Source organism: Trifolium pratense, linkage group LG4, assembly GCF_020283565.1.
Source record: "Trifolium pratense cultivar HEN17-A07 linkage group LG4, ARS_RC_1.1, whole genome shotgun sequence".
In the NCBI taxonomy this organism is placed as follows: domain Eukaryota; kingdom Viridiplantae; phylum Streptophyta; class Magnoliopsida; order Fabales; family Fabaceae; genus Trifolium; species Trifolium pratense.
Genome location: NC_060062.1, coordinates 9412674 through 9427109, shown reverse-complemented (window position 1 = coordinate 9427109; position 14436 = coordinate 9412674). Strand labels below are relative to the sequence as shown.

Below are 14436 nucleotides of genomic sequence, written 5' to 3'. Positions count from 1 at the left end.
TAAAAACATGTCCTACTCCCATAATTTATACCAAGTCTTCTTGTGTCGGCCTACTGAAGTTGCTACTAAAAAACAACTCCGATTTAAACAAATTAATATCTTACATGGATGCCACTTCATACCTTTGCCTATTAAAATAACTTATTTACAACCCCTTTTTTTTTTTTTACTTTCGCACCACCTTAAAGAAAATGAGCCTCCAGGCCCAATGGGCTATCCAGTAAAAGAAAACAGATCAGGCCCGTCCAAATCAGCACAAAGCTATAAAATTCATCTTCTTCTGTTCCAAACCTCTTTTTCCCAATTTTCTACAAACAAAATCTGCAAAACCCTAGAATTAATTTATTTTCAATCGATGTCTAGTGAATCTAATGTATCCGTAAATACACTCTCTTGTGTTAATTGTGCCAAACCTGCGAATCTTCAGTATGTATTATTATCTTTCTCTGTTCTATAGCTACTCACAAAATTCAAAAACTGTTTTTTAATTTTGTTATTTTGGATTGCAAGATGCTGATTTATTCATTATAAATGGTTTGATATATGGTAAAGACTTAATTTTTAGCTCTGATCAAATGAGTTTTTGTTGGTTTTAGCAAAAGGTTGCTGTTATTGGTTTTTTATTGGTTTTCTTGGGATTGTTTTAGTTGTTTGAGAATTTTGATTGTATGAAATTAATTTGTTTCATGTCTACTATATGCTAGAGATTTTTTGGTCAAATGGGTGGTGAAAAATGTAAATTTTAAGTTTGTTTTGATGGTTTAACCATGATGGGATGATAATGGTTTGGAGACAATAGAATTTATTCATAATGTGTTTGATTCTAATTTTAATTTTAACTCTACTGCTTGTTTTTTCTCAGGTGTCCAAAATGCATGGAATTGAAGCTTCCTCGTGAAGGTTCTGCGTTCTGGTATGTGATTGTTTACTACTTTTCAGTTATTTGAAGTTCCTTTTATTTTGATAATTGAATCTCAGTAGATAATTATAAAATAAAATAACCATAAGGACAAAATGTATATTAACTATTGGAAATTTAGGTATTGTTTGGTTTGAAAAGATATCTTGGTATTCTGTTTTTATTTCTAGTGTTATAACCCCTTTGTTTTGATTGCCTAGGAGATGATTAATCTTGCCTCCATAATCTTTACCAATGTCAGTGCAACTATTGCCAAATAGCGGATATACTGGAGATATAGCATAGCGGAATTTAACAAACTGATATTGTTCCACAATACATGATTTAATTATAAACTGTTGTCAAATAGCAGCTATAGCATTGTAGTGTAGTTGAATTTGAACAAACCGCTATTTTCCGCGACTAGTGATAATGTTCTAGTTATTGTAAACATAGCTGTAATTGATCTTAATTTAATATTTACAACAGATTGATTTAGTTATTAGGGCTTAGCATTTTGGTGAAAGGGATGGCATTGTTGCTCCGAAGGGCACCTTATAGAAGGTGAGGTTGAGCAATGTTGCTAATAGTAATGAGAGAAAAGTGGATTACTACCAAATACTTACTGTTACAACTTGCAACTGTTTAATCACCCAGAACTTTATTTCACACTATGTTGATATCTTTCATATATGTGAACCAATTTTTACATCTTTTGACAGCTCTCAGGAATGTTTCAAATCTTCTTGGAGTTCCCACAAATCAGTGCATCTGAAGGCAAAGCTATCCTCAGTTGGAACACAAAATTCAGACTCACTTGGTGAAGGATGGTTATATTGCTCGAAGAGAGGGCAGGGTCGAACTCCAAAGCTTCCTTACTTTGATTGGACTGGGTAAATTTCCACCACTTTGAATCCCTTATTACTTTAGAACTTAGATGTATTAGTATTTGTTGATGCTTTTAGTTTCAGCATCTTATATGTTTGCACCTTTCAATTTGCAGTTTTTTTCGTGGCTAAAAAAAATTGGAGTATTTTTCCCAACTATTTTGCTGAAACCAAAATTTTATTTCTGCTCTTGCAGGGCGCTGCGGCCATATCCCATATCTGCTAAACGGATTGTCCCAGCTCATATTGTTAGACCTGATTGGGCCGATGATGTGAGTTATCTGATTTCTTCATATTTAGATTCCTTGCATTTAATCAAATTTTAAGTATTCAACTCATTTTTCTCCGAAAAAAGTATTTAATTCATTTGGCTTCAATCCAATTTGAAGATATCTTTTCATAATATACCGAAGGTTCATTGGTTTCTAATTGTTTTTGATCTCTTCTTAGGGAACTCCCAAAGTTGAGCCCATTAGTGATCTGCAGCATGTTGTTGAGGTAGCTAATTTAAATTTCCCGAGTAATTGATGCAAGATCAAGTTTTACGTTGTTTGTATTCTTTTATACCACTTTCTAATTGATATTAATCTGTAGATCAAGTCTCCAGATCAAATCGAAAGAATGAGAGAAACTTGTCGGGTAAGTTCCGTCATTTGGCCTTTGTGGATTCTCATGGAGCAGTTTTAAACTCTACTCTTTCAATTCATTATTCAATGCAAAACTTGTAACATGACTTGGCCATTCATTATTTAATTTTACTTTGTTGTTTTAAAGATGACATACAATAAACCTATTATCTGATATCTGTGATGAGGTGGAGTAGGTGGGAATGTAAAGTAAAATACTGTGAATGATTAAAAAAAAAGTTTAAAGGAAAAACGATGTTTTTTAGGACAGTTGAGTTGCCTTTGTCTTATTTGGATAAACGTTTGGTGAAAATTCTTTATATCTTTTTTATATTTTGTCTTGTATATTGGAATATAGTGGCAGACTTTTGACTCTTATTTCACGATTGATTTATAGATTGGAAGGGAGGTGTTGGATGCAGCTGCTCGGATTATTCAGCCTGGTGTGACAACTGATGAAATTGATAGAGTAGTTCACGAGGCAACTATCGCTGCAGGTGCTAAATTTAACAAGTTTCATTTTTGAAACACTCTTTTCAGCTTTTTTCCTGCTTTATTTATTGAATTACTAATTTATACCATATTACATTTTGAAAATATTATATTTCATGTTATGGTTTCTTGGCTTTTTTTATGTCATTTGGCAATTGCAATAGTTGTTAATTAAGCACAGACACATCTACACTACTAATGTCAAAAACATAGGACACTGACACATTTTTCTAAAACTTTGACTTTGCAGGAGGGTACCCTTCGCCTCTCAATTACCATTTCTTCCCGAAGTCTTGCTGCACGTAGGTACTTTCCTTCTTTGTAAATATTCCATTGTTCATAGAATGTCTTGGTGTTTGTTCAGAACAAAATCTGCTTCTTCTAACAGGTCGGTTAATGAAGTGATCTGCCATGGAATTCCTGATGCAAGGTAGAATGATCCTTGCTTTTTTTTTTTTCTTTTCGCTTTCCTCTTTCTATGATTTTTCTTTGTTTCTAGTAGTCAATTTCACTTGTATATCTTCTAACTTTAATTACAGAAATAAGTGTCTGTTTGGTTTGAAAAAATAGTGTTTTTATTTTTTCTTTTAATTTTGAATTACAAAATGCTGTTCAAGTTTAACTTTGTTTTCTGTTTCTGAAGATTTATACAAGGAATAGTGAAAAGATACAAAACATATTAAACTAAACACTTATTTTAAACCAAACAGGTCTAATGTTCTCAATTAGTCCTTCATATTGGAAACTTTATACTTGATTATTGCAAGCAAGTACTATAAAGCATGGCAAAGTAGACAATTATATCCTTTTCAAATTGAGAACTTCTCAATAATTTAGTTGTTCTACAGGAAACTTGAGGATGGCGACATTGTAAATGTTGATGTCACTGTGTACTATAAAGGTGTTCATGGTGAGTTGATTAACATATACATGAATTATTACACTTTTACACTTTAAGATTATAAAATTGGACCCTTGTTTAATTATGTGGGTTGATATGCAGGTGATCTCAATGAAACATACTTTGTGGGAAATGTGGACGAAGAGTCTCGCAAGTTGGTCCAATGCACATATGAGTGCCTGGATAAGGCAATATCGATTGGTATGATTATGCTACTTTGACATGATTTGGATGAGTAATGGATTTATATGTATATATGCACACTTGAAAATTGTGTTCAACATTTGACATGCAAATTTGGTTAATGATGTTCAAAATTGTGTTCAACATTTGACATGCAAATTTGGTTAATGATGTTCAAAATTGTGTTCAGTGGATTGTTAACGAGCCACAACCTTGTTATATTTATTAACGACCAATATTTGTTGTCGAATTTCATGTCAAATTTGTTTGTTCAAATATCATTTCTCTAACAAAAACTTACATATAATTTTAAGAATTTGAACCATATGTTCCTTATTCCTTCTTTTCCATCAAATTCAGTTAAACCTGGTGTACGATTCCGTGAAATTGGTGAAGTTATTAATCGTCACGCTTCAATGTCAGGCTTCTCAGTGGTAACAACACATCTCAATTTTTTTTATCTTTAATGTTTTTTGTTCACGCTTTTGGATGGTTATCTATTTTGTTCCTTTCTTATAATTTCCTTTGTCCTTATAGGTAAAATCATATTGTGGTCATGGAATTGGTGAGCTTTTCCATTGTGCACCGAACATTCCTCATTATGGAAGTATCCTTTTATTGGTTCAAAAGAACTACAGGGCAGCGTTGTCAAATAGGGTTGTGCTGCAGTGTAGCAAAATTTCAACAAACCGCTTTTGTTCTGCGATGTGCGATTTAGTACAAAGTGTTGTCAAATACCTGTTATAGCATTATAGCGTAGCAGAATTTGAACAAAACAAAATGCTGTTTTCTGCGATTCACGATTGACAACATTGTGCTACATAGTTTGCAAAAAACATTTTTGGAAATTACTTTCTGCATCCTTTGATGTTTGATCTAGCATTCAGCAGTATTCTTTCTTTTCATATAAAGGAACTGTTTGTTGGACATAAAATCACTATTTCCATAAGTAGAATCAATTTTATGGATATTAGCATTCACTTTTCTTTATTAAGGTTAAAAAATAAATCGTGATTAAATGGAAGAGAACCCTTGCAAATTGGAAAACACCTTAACCATTGTCAGGAAATAAAGCAGTTGGAGTGATGAAGGCTGGTCAGACCTTTACAATTGAACCAATGATCAATGCAGGTATGTCAAAAAAATTAAACCGATAACTTTGACGGAATGCATTTAACAGATACTAATAAACTGTAATTTTTGATAGGTGTCTGGCGTGATCGAATGTGGCCAGATGGATGGACCGCTGTTACAGCAGATGGTAAACGAAGCGCTCAATTTGAGCACACTCTTTTGGTAAGAATATTTCTATTTTCTCCTGCTTTTCATCAAAAAATGTATATAAAAGTCACGTAGTTTTGTGTTTTTTTTTAGATGGTACCAATTTAATATGATTTTTTCTTTTCGTTATTAGGTGACAGAAACTGGCGTTGAAGTTTTAACAGGGCGGTTGCAGACATCGCCTAATGTTTTTCCTTGGTTAAATTCATAATCGAGTGAATGCTGAAGACATATGCTGCCATTTTCTAAATTCCATATGAATAATAGACAACCATATTTCATTTCTCTGCTTTCTCTGGTTGTCTATTATATTTTGGTGTATCTTGTAACTTTTTGGAAAGTATGATCAACAATAAATTGTCTGTTATTGAAGATGATTTGATATTGTAATTTTGTTTATTTTTCCTGCTTTTTAATGATTCAAGCCTAAGTTTTGTGGTAATCCAGTTGTAGTTTTGTTTTCTTCCTTTCCCATTTCATGTTTCTATGTTTTTTCTACACAAATACTCTATGTAATGTTTCAAAAAGAAACAATAATATCAAAATGATATGAAAGGTCATTTATTTTGTATGTGAATTTAACTAGTATTTACACTTGTGAATTGCACGAGGAGCAAATCATTGATATAATGTAGTTATATACTCCCTACTGTCTCATTGATTCTCTTTTTAGGTTAATTGAATAACCGATGTATCTGGTTCATATGATCAGATATATCAGTTCTTCAATGAACCTGAAAATATGATACCAAAGAGAGTATGATTTTATTTGTGTACCAAATTTGTTCTTTATCTTAAAAAAATGTTTACATTGTTGAACTAATTCTTTGTGTACTTAAAAACATCTCAATGCAAATAAAGCTTTCTTAAACACAAGCACCAAACAAAAATCTTTCATGACTCTTCAAATTCGTTGAGAATGGATTGTCTCCAGTAATAATTTGTAATAATTTCACTGGAAAGAAACAATCTTCATCTAAGCCTTCAATTTGTTTTGAAATAATTGATCTGTCTGCAGAAGAAAATAGAACAGCCTAGATTTAACCAGGCTCTCCTGACTTACAAACTAAACTTGACATTATGCTTCAAATTTGTCATGATCTGCATGTGTAGTTTATACTGTCTTATACCTCTTCTATTGCAATAATTTTAAGAAATCCCTACAATATATTATTATCTATCACATCCCCTCAAACTTACAATGAATTCTTGAGAGAGTTTGTCAAACTAAAAATGAATACTCTAATATATAATATTGTAATAATTTTATCTTTTATCATAGAAATAATTTATACATGTTTATCTTGATAAATGTTTGTGTTATAAGCTGCAAATAAGTTATTTCCCCAAAAGATGACAAGTTATGGCAAGTTGCAATATGTTTAAGTTCTAACTAGATTTTTGTGGCCTATGGGCGACTATATAATTTGGGTCTAATTATTGTAGATGTTATAAAACATTTGAATTTCTAAAAAACATCGAATTTTTTATTTAATATCAAAATACTCATACAAAACACTTGAGTATTTTTAGTTGTAATTGTTTCTATATCAATATGTTCTATTATTTCTTTCTTAATACATAAAATGACTAGACTACTCAACCTTTCTTATTACATTAACGATCTCGAGTAGTTTTTAATGACTAGACTATTCAACCTTTCAGACATCAACACATTAGACAGATTCATTTGCAACACTTTCAATTTAGAAAAATAGACCATCTACATCAACATCTAACAAATCCATAAGAGAAAACACAGTCTAAAAAATTCAAGGTTTTTTTAATTCATCATTATCCAATGATTTCAACATTTTTGCATCAAATAAAAATTCAAAAATACTTTCAAAAACTTATAATTGCTCAAATTTATTTTTTTAATAAAATTATTATCATATCAACAACCACAAAAAATAATTGACTCTAAAATATTATCGGGTGATTGTATTTCCTCATCATTATCATCTTCATCATATTGTCCAGTTTTAAAGCTACGACGCTTTGTTAGAATTGTCAGTTCTATACTCATATATCAAATGCGAGAATCTAGTTTTTACGTCAACTCGTTTTGGCTAAGTGAAATCGAAACGTAGATTTAACTCGTAAACTCGTAGACTTTACCTCATATTAAAATGAACATATATAATATATATTTTAACTTATTTAATTTTGAATGTAAACTCGAAGTGTTTGGGGTCCGAACTCTGGTCCTGACGTCTAACACTAACAATTTCGGCATCTCTGCCAGTTGAGCTAGGATTTGTGGACGAATATGTAACGCTTTATTTTTAATAAGTCAACATTTTACTTTGAATTTTTTTTGGTCAAAAATTTTTAAATTAAAAACTTTGAATTTTTAAGCTTTGGTCAAACAATTTAATAAAATGTCCATATTTACTAACTAAAAAAACTACTACTTTTCTAAAAAATATTCTTCATAAAAATTGTTAATTGATAAATAATTAATTTTTTTTTTGTACGGTAAATATTTATCGGTAAACATCTATTTTGGGTCACAGAATATGCGAGAGTGTGTATTAGAGTTGTGAATGTCTCGAAATTACAAATATGTCTTCAATTGTCTATATATTTAGTTAGTCATTTTGGTCTAAAAAATTACAAACAAAGAAATATTCGCGGATTGTTAATAATTTTAATATATTAAGAAACGCCTCACAATGAGATAGTTGAGGACGAGTTTGCAATTTTAATATATTAAAAAATTATAATGATATTGTCTCACATTTCAAAATTAGACTAAATTAGATGTTTGGTACTCTAAGTTAATTTTAGGTTTCATTTAGGTTCCTTAATTCGGAAATGTTATACAATTCAGTCATTGATTATTTTTTCTTAAATGTCATCGTGGTCCTTTACTTTGAATGAGTTGGACACTTTGGTATAGGTAAACTTTGGTATACTTAAGAGATCAAAATATCTAATACCTCAAATGAAATAAAAATTAACTTTGGTAAGTTAACCGGCTAAAATGAAATAAAAAAGAAATTAAGTAAAAATTGAAATTAAAATTAATTTAAGGAACTAGAAATTTTAGGATTAAATAAATTTTTAGTCCATATAAAAACCTCAAATTTTATTTTTAGTCTCTAAAAAAAATTTCAGCAAATTTGAGTCTTCTAAATATTTTCTATCACAATTGTTTATCCCTATTTTTAAGTTAACCTTATGTTTTCTTCAAGACATGATGATAAGGGGTCAAGTCTAATCGTGGTGGTGAATTCTATGTTAGTTATATGAAGGTTCTGGTGAACAATGTCCAAGAAGAGGAATGTGGTATTGTCCCACAATACTATGTCGAGCTCGTTTACTATGATGATGTTGTTGAAAGGTGATATTTATTGACAAGAAATATGATATATCCATTCTAATTTACCATAACCAATCTAGAGAGAATCACTTAAAACTGCATCATATATCCTTAATGGGATTCAACTATAGCAACTACAAAAATTTCTTACAAATAGTGGAGTGTATTTTTGGTACCTCTTTACTTTTCTGAACTCTCTCTTGTATGTTTCTCATTTTTATATCTATATATAATATATTTGTCATTAAAAAAAAAGACAAAAAAAATCTAGTCTAAAGCATTTGCAAGGTTCAGATTGTACGGTTAAAACAAGGTCTTATATGCCAAAATGAAAAGAAATTGAACTTCAAGACCAAAAGTTGTTACTTTATTGGATTTAAAGATCGGGGGTGGGGGTTACAAGTTTTACATTTCCCAAGACTAAATCGGTTTTTTAATCAGAAATGCGATTTTTTTCCCAAAATATACCCCTCTCCCTCTCTTATTTCCCGTAATACCCCCCTCTCAACTTTTTTTCCCGTAATGCACCTCTGACAGAAGACCAACTGGGTAGCACCATTTGAAATGGCGCCATGGCTATGTGATAGCGCCATTCTGAATGGCTACATTGACTGCTTTTCTGCTTTTTCTGTGTCCCCTGTACCAGACTGCTTTTCCCAACATCAAGCCATTTGAAATGGCGCCATTGACCAAGCATAGCACCATTCCAAATGGCGCTATCCCCCTTGTTGTTTTTTCCTGTCTGGTGCGCGCGTGTGAGTTGCATTAGGAGATTTGAAATTTTTTTGAATGCATGGGAGGGAGAGAAAGAAAAGAGTTTTGTTTGAAATTTTTTTAATTTTTTTTATTTGATTTTATTTATTTGATGAACAAATATTCGATGAATAAAGAAATTGTTTTTTTTTATTTGATGGAAATAAATTTATTACAAGACGATTATATAAATAAATAATTAATTACAAACAAAACACTAAAATTCCTAATGTCTACGATGTCTACGATGGCCTCCGGTGCCACAAGGTGGAGGACCTGCATTCCTCGGATGTCCTCGTCCATATAATTCCTCTTCCGCATTTGTATCGTCCCTGTTAAGAAAGTTCTCGATTTGATTAAGACTTAACGAGGAACCTTCACCAGCAGCCCACGTTGAATTTAACATATCGTCCGGTACAGCAGAACCCCAATGTAGGGGGATATGTTGGGTTTGTTGGGTTTGTTGGGGTTCACCGGGGTGGTAAGCATTTTCATTGAACCGTTGAGTTCCCGGTGATTGAAATGATTGGTCGTCGAAAAAATTTCGGGTGTATGGCAATGGGGTAAAAAAAATTGGATTGGCTATTTCCCCTCAACGAACAATCCAACAAACCCAACAAACCCAACATATCCCCCAACGGACAATCATTTCAATCACCGGGAACTCAACGGTTCAATGAAAATGCTTACCACCCCGGTGAACCCCAACAAACCCAACAAACCCAACATATCCCCCTACATTGGGGTTTTGCTGTATCGGACGATATGTTAAATTCAATGTGGGCTGCTGGTGAAGGTTCCTCGTTAAGTCTTAATCAAATCGAGAACTTTCTTAACAGGGACGATACAAATGCGGAAGAGGAATTATATGGACGAGGACATCCGAGGAATGCAGGTCCTCCACCTTGTGGCACCGGAGGCCATCGTAGACATCGTAGACATTAGGAATTTTAGTGTTTTGTTTGTAATTAATTATTTATTTATATAATCGTCTTGTAATAAATTTTTTTCCATCAAATAAAAAAAAACAATTTCTTTATTCATCGAATATTTGTTCATCAAATAAATAAAATCAAATAAAAAAAAAATTAAAAAAATTTCAAACAAAACTCTTTTCTTTCTCTCCCTCCCATGCATTCAAAAAAATTTCAAATCTCCTAATGCAACTCACACGCGCGCACCAGACAGGAAAAAACAACAAGGGGGATAGCGCCATTTGGAATGGTGCTATGCTTGGTCAATGGCGCCATTTCAAATGGCTTGATGTTGGGAAAAGCAGTCTGGTACAGGGGACACAGAAAAAGCAGAAAAGCAGTCAATGTAGCCATTCAGAATGGCGCTATCACATGGCCATGGCGCCATTTCAAATGGTGCTACCCAGTTGGTCTTCTGTCAGAGGTGCATTACGGGAAAAAAAATTGAGAGGGGGGTATTACGGGAAATAAGAGAGGGAGAGGGGTATATTTTGGGAAAAAAATCTCAGAAATGCTTGATTTTTTAAGAAAGTCGAGTTTTAAGGGGGAGATATCGTTAGGGAATTCGTTTTCAAGAGGAATACGTTGCTAATCCGATATTTTGAAGTCTTTTTCTTATTGTTCTAACAAATGCCACCTAAAATTATATTGTTGGGAGCTTATAAAACCTAGATGTCCACTTTCACCAGAGATTGATCTAATGGCAATGGATTATAAACCTAATTTATCGTCATTCTATTCTGAGCCTTTTAAGCAAACTCATCGAGTAACATTTTTTACTATAAGGTTCATAATATCATTAGGAGTAAAAAAAAAAAACATAATCATTTGCCTCAAAAATCCAAAGTTTACCGCATCACAAAATCTTTGAATCTCCAATAGCAAAATATGTTATTGTTGAATAGAAAATGAATTGTTTATCTTATCTTATTGTAGATAGTTAGAGAATCTAGGTATCCGAGTTAAAAGGGTTGAGGGTAGTTAAGGAATTCACCAAGACATTAGTCTCATCCCAGACCTTTTTCTTAGGTAGAAAGAACATGTAAGTTGTAACGAGAGAGGAGAAGGCACGAGAGTAACAAGATTTTCAATAAACATGCAAGAAAAAAAATAAAGAAAAAAACCAAAAACAATAAAAAGATTATAGGAAGAAGTTTAGTAAAAAAAAAAATAGATACAATAAAAAGATTATATTAAATTTAGTCAATAAAAAAAAAAATAGGAAGGAGTGTATAATAGACAAAATATAACCTTAAATTATCAAAACGACAAGAAATTTCAAACATTTTTTTTCTTTCTAAAACGACAAGTAAAAAGGAACGGAGAGAGTATTATTTTATCAAAATACAATAATAACTTATTTGTTTTTGTTTCTCACTTGTTTTCATCTATTCTTCTTCTATTGTTTTATTTTCATTTCTGTTCGCACACGTGCATAAAAATAGGAGACATTGTTAAAAACACACTAGTACTAAAAATTATTATTTATCTAACTCTTCAAAAGATATTTTAGCATATTATTTTCAACACCTAAGATTTTTTATATTTATTTATTTTATTTTTCTGGCATATATAATAGACCTCTAAAACAATTATTTTGGCCCCTAATTTTTAGGGACCTAGGACGGTCGCCCTCTTCGCCCTCCCTCAAATACGGCCCTGATTGAGTCTTATGGTTTATGATTAGCATTCATAATATGTAAATAATAAACAGCAATGTTAAAATCACAAAGTTCTTTTTTAACACATAATAATGAAATTTTACATATATTACACTTGATTAATAATAATATAAAACCACCCAAAGAAAAAACATGTATATTATATAATATACATGAACAAACAAAGGGTGAAAAAATAATTAAGCAAATTAAACTTTTTTACATTTTTCAAGGCTTCTTGGTAGCTCTAGCTGCTGCTTGCTTGTAACTAGAAGCATAACTATGAAACAAAGCAAGTGCATTACTAGTAACTTCCGCAACATTCTTCGCCTTGACCTTAATCGTCGCAACCCTTTTGCTCATCCTATGACCGGGGAACGATTGTACACAACTACTCGCATCGGTTAATGCCGTGCTCACCCATGTCTCAACATTACTTATATGCCACAACACTTTATCATTGATGATGGTGTTAAAGTTGTTCAACCTTTTTAATTCTTTGATGGCTTGGCTAAGTTGATCAACACTATCATTGATTTGATTCACACAATCTTGCACGGTTAGGTACAATCTTTTGTTTTTATGATCAATTGCTTTGAGTTCTTTAGCAACATTCAAAAGGTACCCTCTTGTTTGTAGGGCTCTAGAGAGGCTCACGGATAAGGCAACTTGGGCTAAGTGTTGAGGTCCATTTATGGTGGAATGAGAAAATTTGTTAAGACAACGAATGCAAAGTTTAGGGTAGAGGGTACCATTGCAAGAAGACTCTATGTAGGTTATTGTTTGAGAGTTATGTTTGGCTAGGGAGGACTCTAAGAAGAGTGAGAGGAATATGACTAGTAATGGGAGAATGAGTTTTTGTGCCATTTTGTGTACAATTGAACTTTGGTTAGTTAATGTGTTATGATGGAAGAAGAGAGATTTCAAAGCTCAAATTTGATGAAAATAATAAAGAAGTGTGTGTTGCTTATATAGAGAGTTCCACACATGTTGCCACATGCAATTTTTGGGTCAAATTCCATTATACGTGCAATGAGAAACAATACGACTAACCAAATTATTGGGCTCAAGTGGTTAATGAGCTTCACCAAAAAGGACGGATTTCGGGAGAACCCGGGTTCGATTCCTAGGTGGAACAATTTCTTGGCCAGACTTTACTTATCTCGCGGCCGAACTCTGGACTACTAGGACCCCTTTCCCTTTGGAACCAGAGGGTTATAAACCCAAAAAAAAAAAATAGGACTATTATAAAAAATTGGCTTAAATGCAGTTTTGGCCCCTCAAGTTTCACAATTGCTTGATTTTGGTCCCCCACATTTCAATTGCTTGATTTTAACCCTCTAAGTTTCACAATTGCTTGATTTTAGCCCTCCAAGTTTCAATTGCTCGATTTTGGCCCCCCAAGTTTACCCCCTTTTGCATTTGCTAGCCCCCCGTTGACTTTTTTGACTATAAATTGCTTGTGTGACATTTTAAAAAAATTAAAAATATGTTTTAATTAAAAAATAATAATATTTGCTTTTATAAAAATGTATTAAAAATTGTTTTTTTAATAAAAAGTTTAATAATTATTTTTTATTTTAAAAAAAGTTTACAAAGTTTTTAAAAAATAATTCATAAAATGTTTTTTTTACTTTTTTATATAACAAAATTATTTTACAAACTACATATAATAAAAAAAATATTTTATAATTTAGTTTTTAAAAAACAATTTGTAATTTATTTATTTATTTTTAAATACTTATTTGATTTTAAAATGCCACATAACCAATTTTTAATCAAAAAAGTCAACGGGGGGCTAGCAAATGCAAAAGGGGGTAAACTTGGGGGGCCAAAATCGAGCAATTGAAACTTGGAGGGCTAAAATCAAGCAATTGTGAAACTTAGAGGGTTAAAATCAAGCAATTGAAATGTGGGGGACCAAAATCAAGCAATTGTGAAACTTGGGGGGCCAAAACCGCATTTAAGCCTAAAAAATTTCATAGAGGTCGGTCGGTCAAAATTCTAGACATATTGTCTACACAACTAGATGACATGCTAACTTGGAGTAAAACCCCAATTTAAGAAGCATGTATTCCTTATTTGAGTGAATTAGGTTTTTTTTTCTTTTGGGTTATCATGATATTTGTACAAAGTTTTCACTGCTATTAGCGATGACTAATCTTCGTCGGGGAATCTGTGAACACACAATATGAATTCTCCTCTTAATCGAATTATCTCCTCCATACGAATGAATTAGGCTCTTTACAATGTGTGAAAACTAATTTTTTGAAAGCTTAACTACACATTTGGTCCTTTACGTTTATTTTAGGTTTTAATTTGGTCCCTTACGTTTAAAACGTATCAATTTGGTCCCTTACGTTTTAACCGTTTATATTAGTTGGTCCTTTCCGTCAATTCGTTGACTAACTCCGTTTGTAATGTCCACATGGCTAACGGAAATGCACACGTG

General features: G+C 32.1%; 2 protein-coding genes across 2 annotated transcripts; one reads left to right on the top strand and one right to left on the bottom strand.

Moving 5' to 3' along the window:
• Positions 1-274: 274 nt before the first annotated feature.
• Positions 275-5845, top strand: LOC123920247 (methionine aminopeptidase 1A). Its single transcript, XM_045972470.1, has 16 exons — positions 275-426; positions 863-913; positions 1621-1791; positions 1982-2057; positions 2236-2283; positions 2380-2424; positions 2809-2908; positions 3154-3205; positions 3292-3333; positions 3752-3813; positions 3907-4005; positions 4348-4421; positions 4525-4594; positions 5053-5118; positions 5195-5283; positions 5402-5845. Exons 1-16 carry the CDS (start codon positions 356-358, stop codon positions 5477-5479), a joined length of 1194 nt encoding a protein of 397 aa, XP_045828426.1. The 5' UTR covers positions 275-355; the 3' UTR covers positions 5480-5845.
• Positions 5846-12052: 6207 nt separating this feature from the next.
• Positions 12053-12905, bottom strand: LOC123920252 (pectinesterase inhibitor 9). The gene has a single exon (XM_045972475.1). It carries the CDS (start codon positions 12849-12851, stop codon positions 12213-12215), a length of 639 nt encoding a protein of 212 aa, XP_045828431.1. The 5' UTR covers positions 12852-12905; the 3' UTR covers positions 12053-12212.
• Between the last annotated feature and the right edge of the window lie 1531 nt (positions 12906-14436).

What these genes read in the sequence shown, in the direction of transcription:
- LOC123920252 (XM_045972475.1), bottom strand. Translation starts at nt 12,851, where the DNA reads ATGGCACAAAAACTCATTCTCCCATTACTAGTCATATTCCTCTCACTC.
- LOC123920247 (XM_045972470.1), top strand. Translation starts at nt 356, where the DNA reads ATGTCTAGTGAATCTAATGTATCCGTAAATACACTCTCTTGTGTTAAT. An exon ending in CGTGAAGGTTCTGCGTTCTG is followed by an intron (nt 914 to 1,620) that starts GTATGTGATTGT and finishes ATCTTTTGACAG; the next exon opens with CTCTCAGGAATGTTTCAAAT. An exon ending in GACCTGATTGGGCCGATGAT is followed by an intron (nt 2,058 to 2,235) that starts GTGAGTTATCTG and finishes ATCTCTTCTTAG; the next exon opens with GGAACTCCCAAAGTTGAGCC.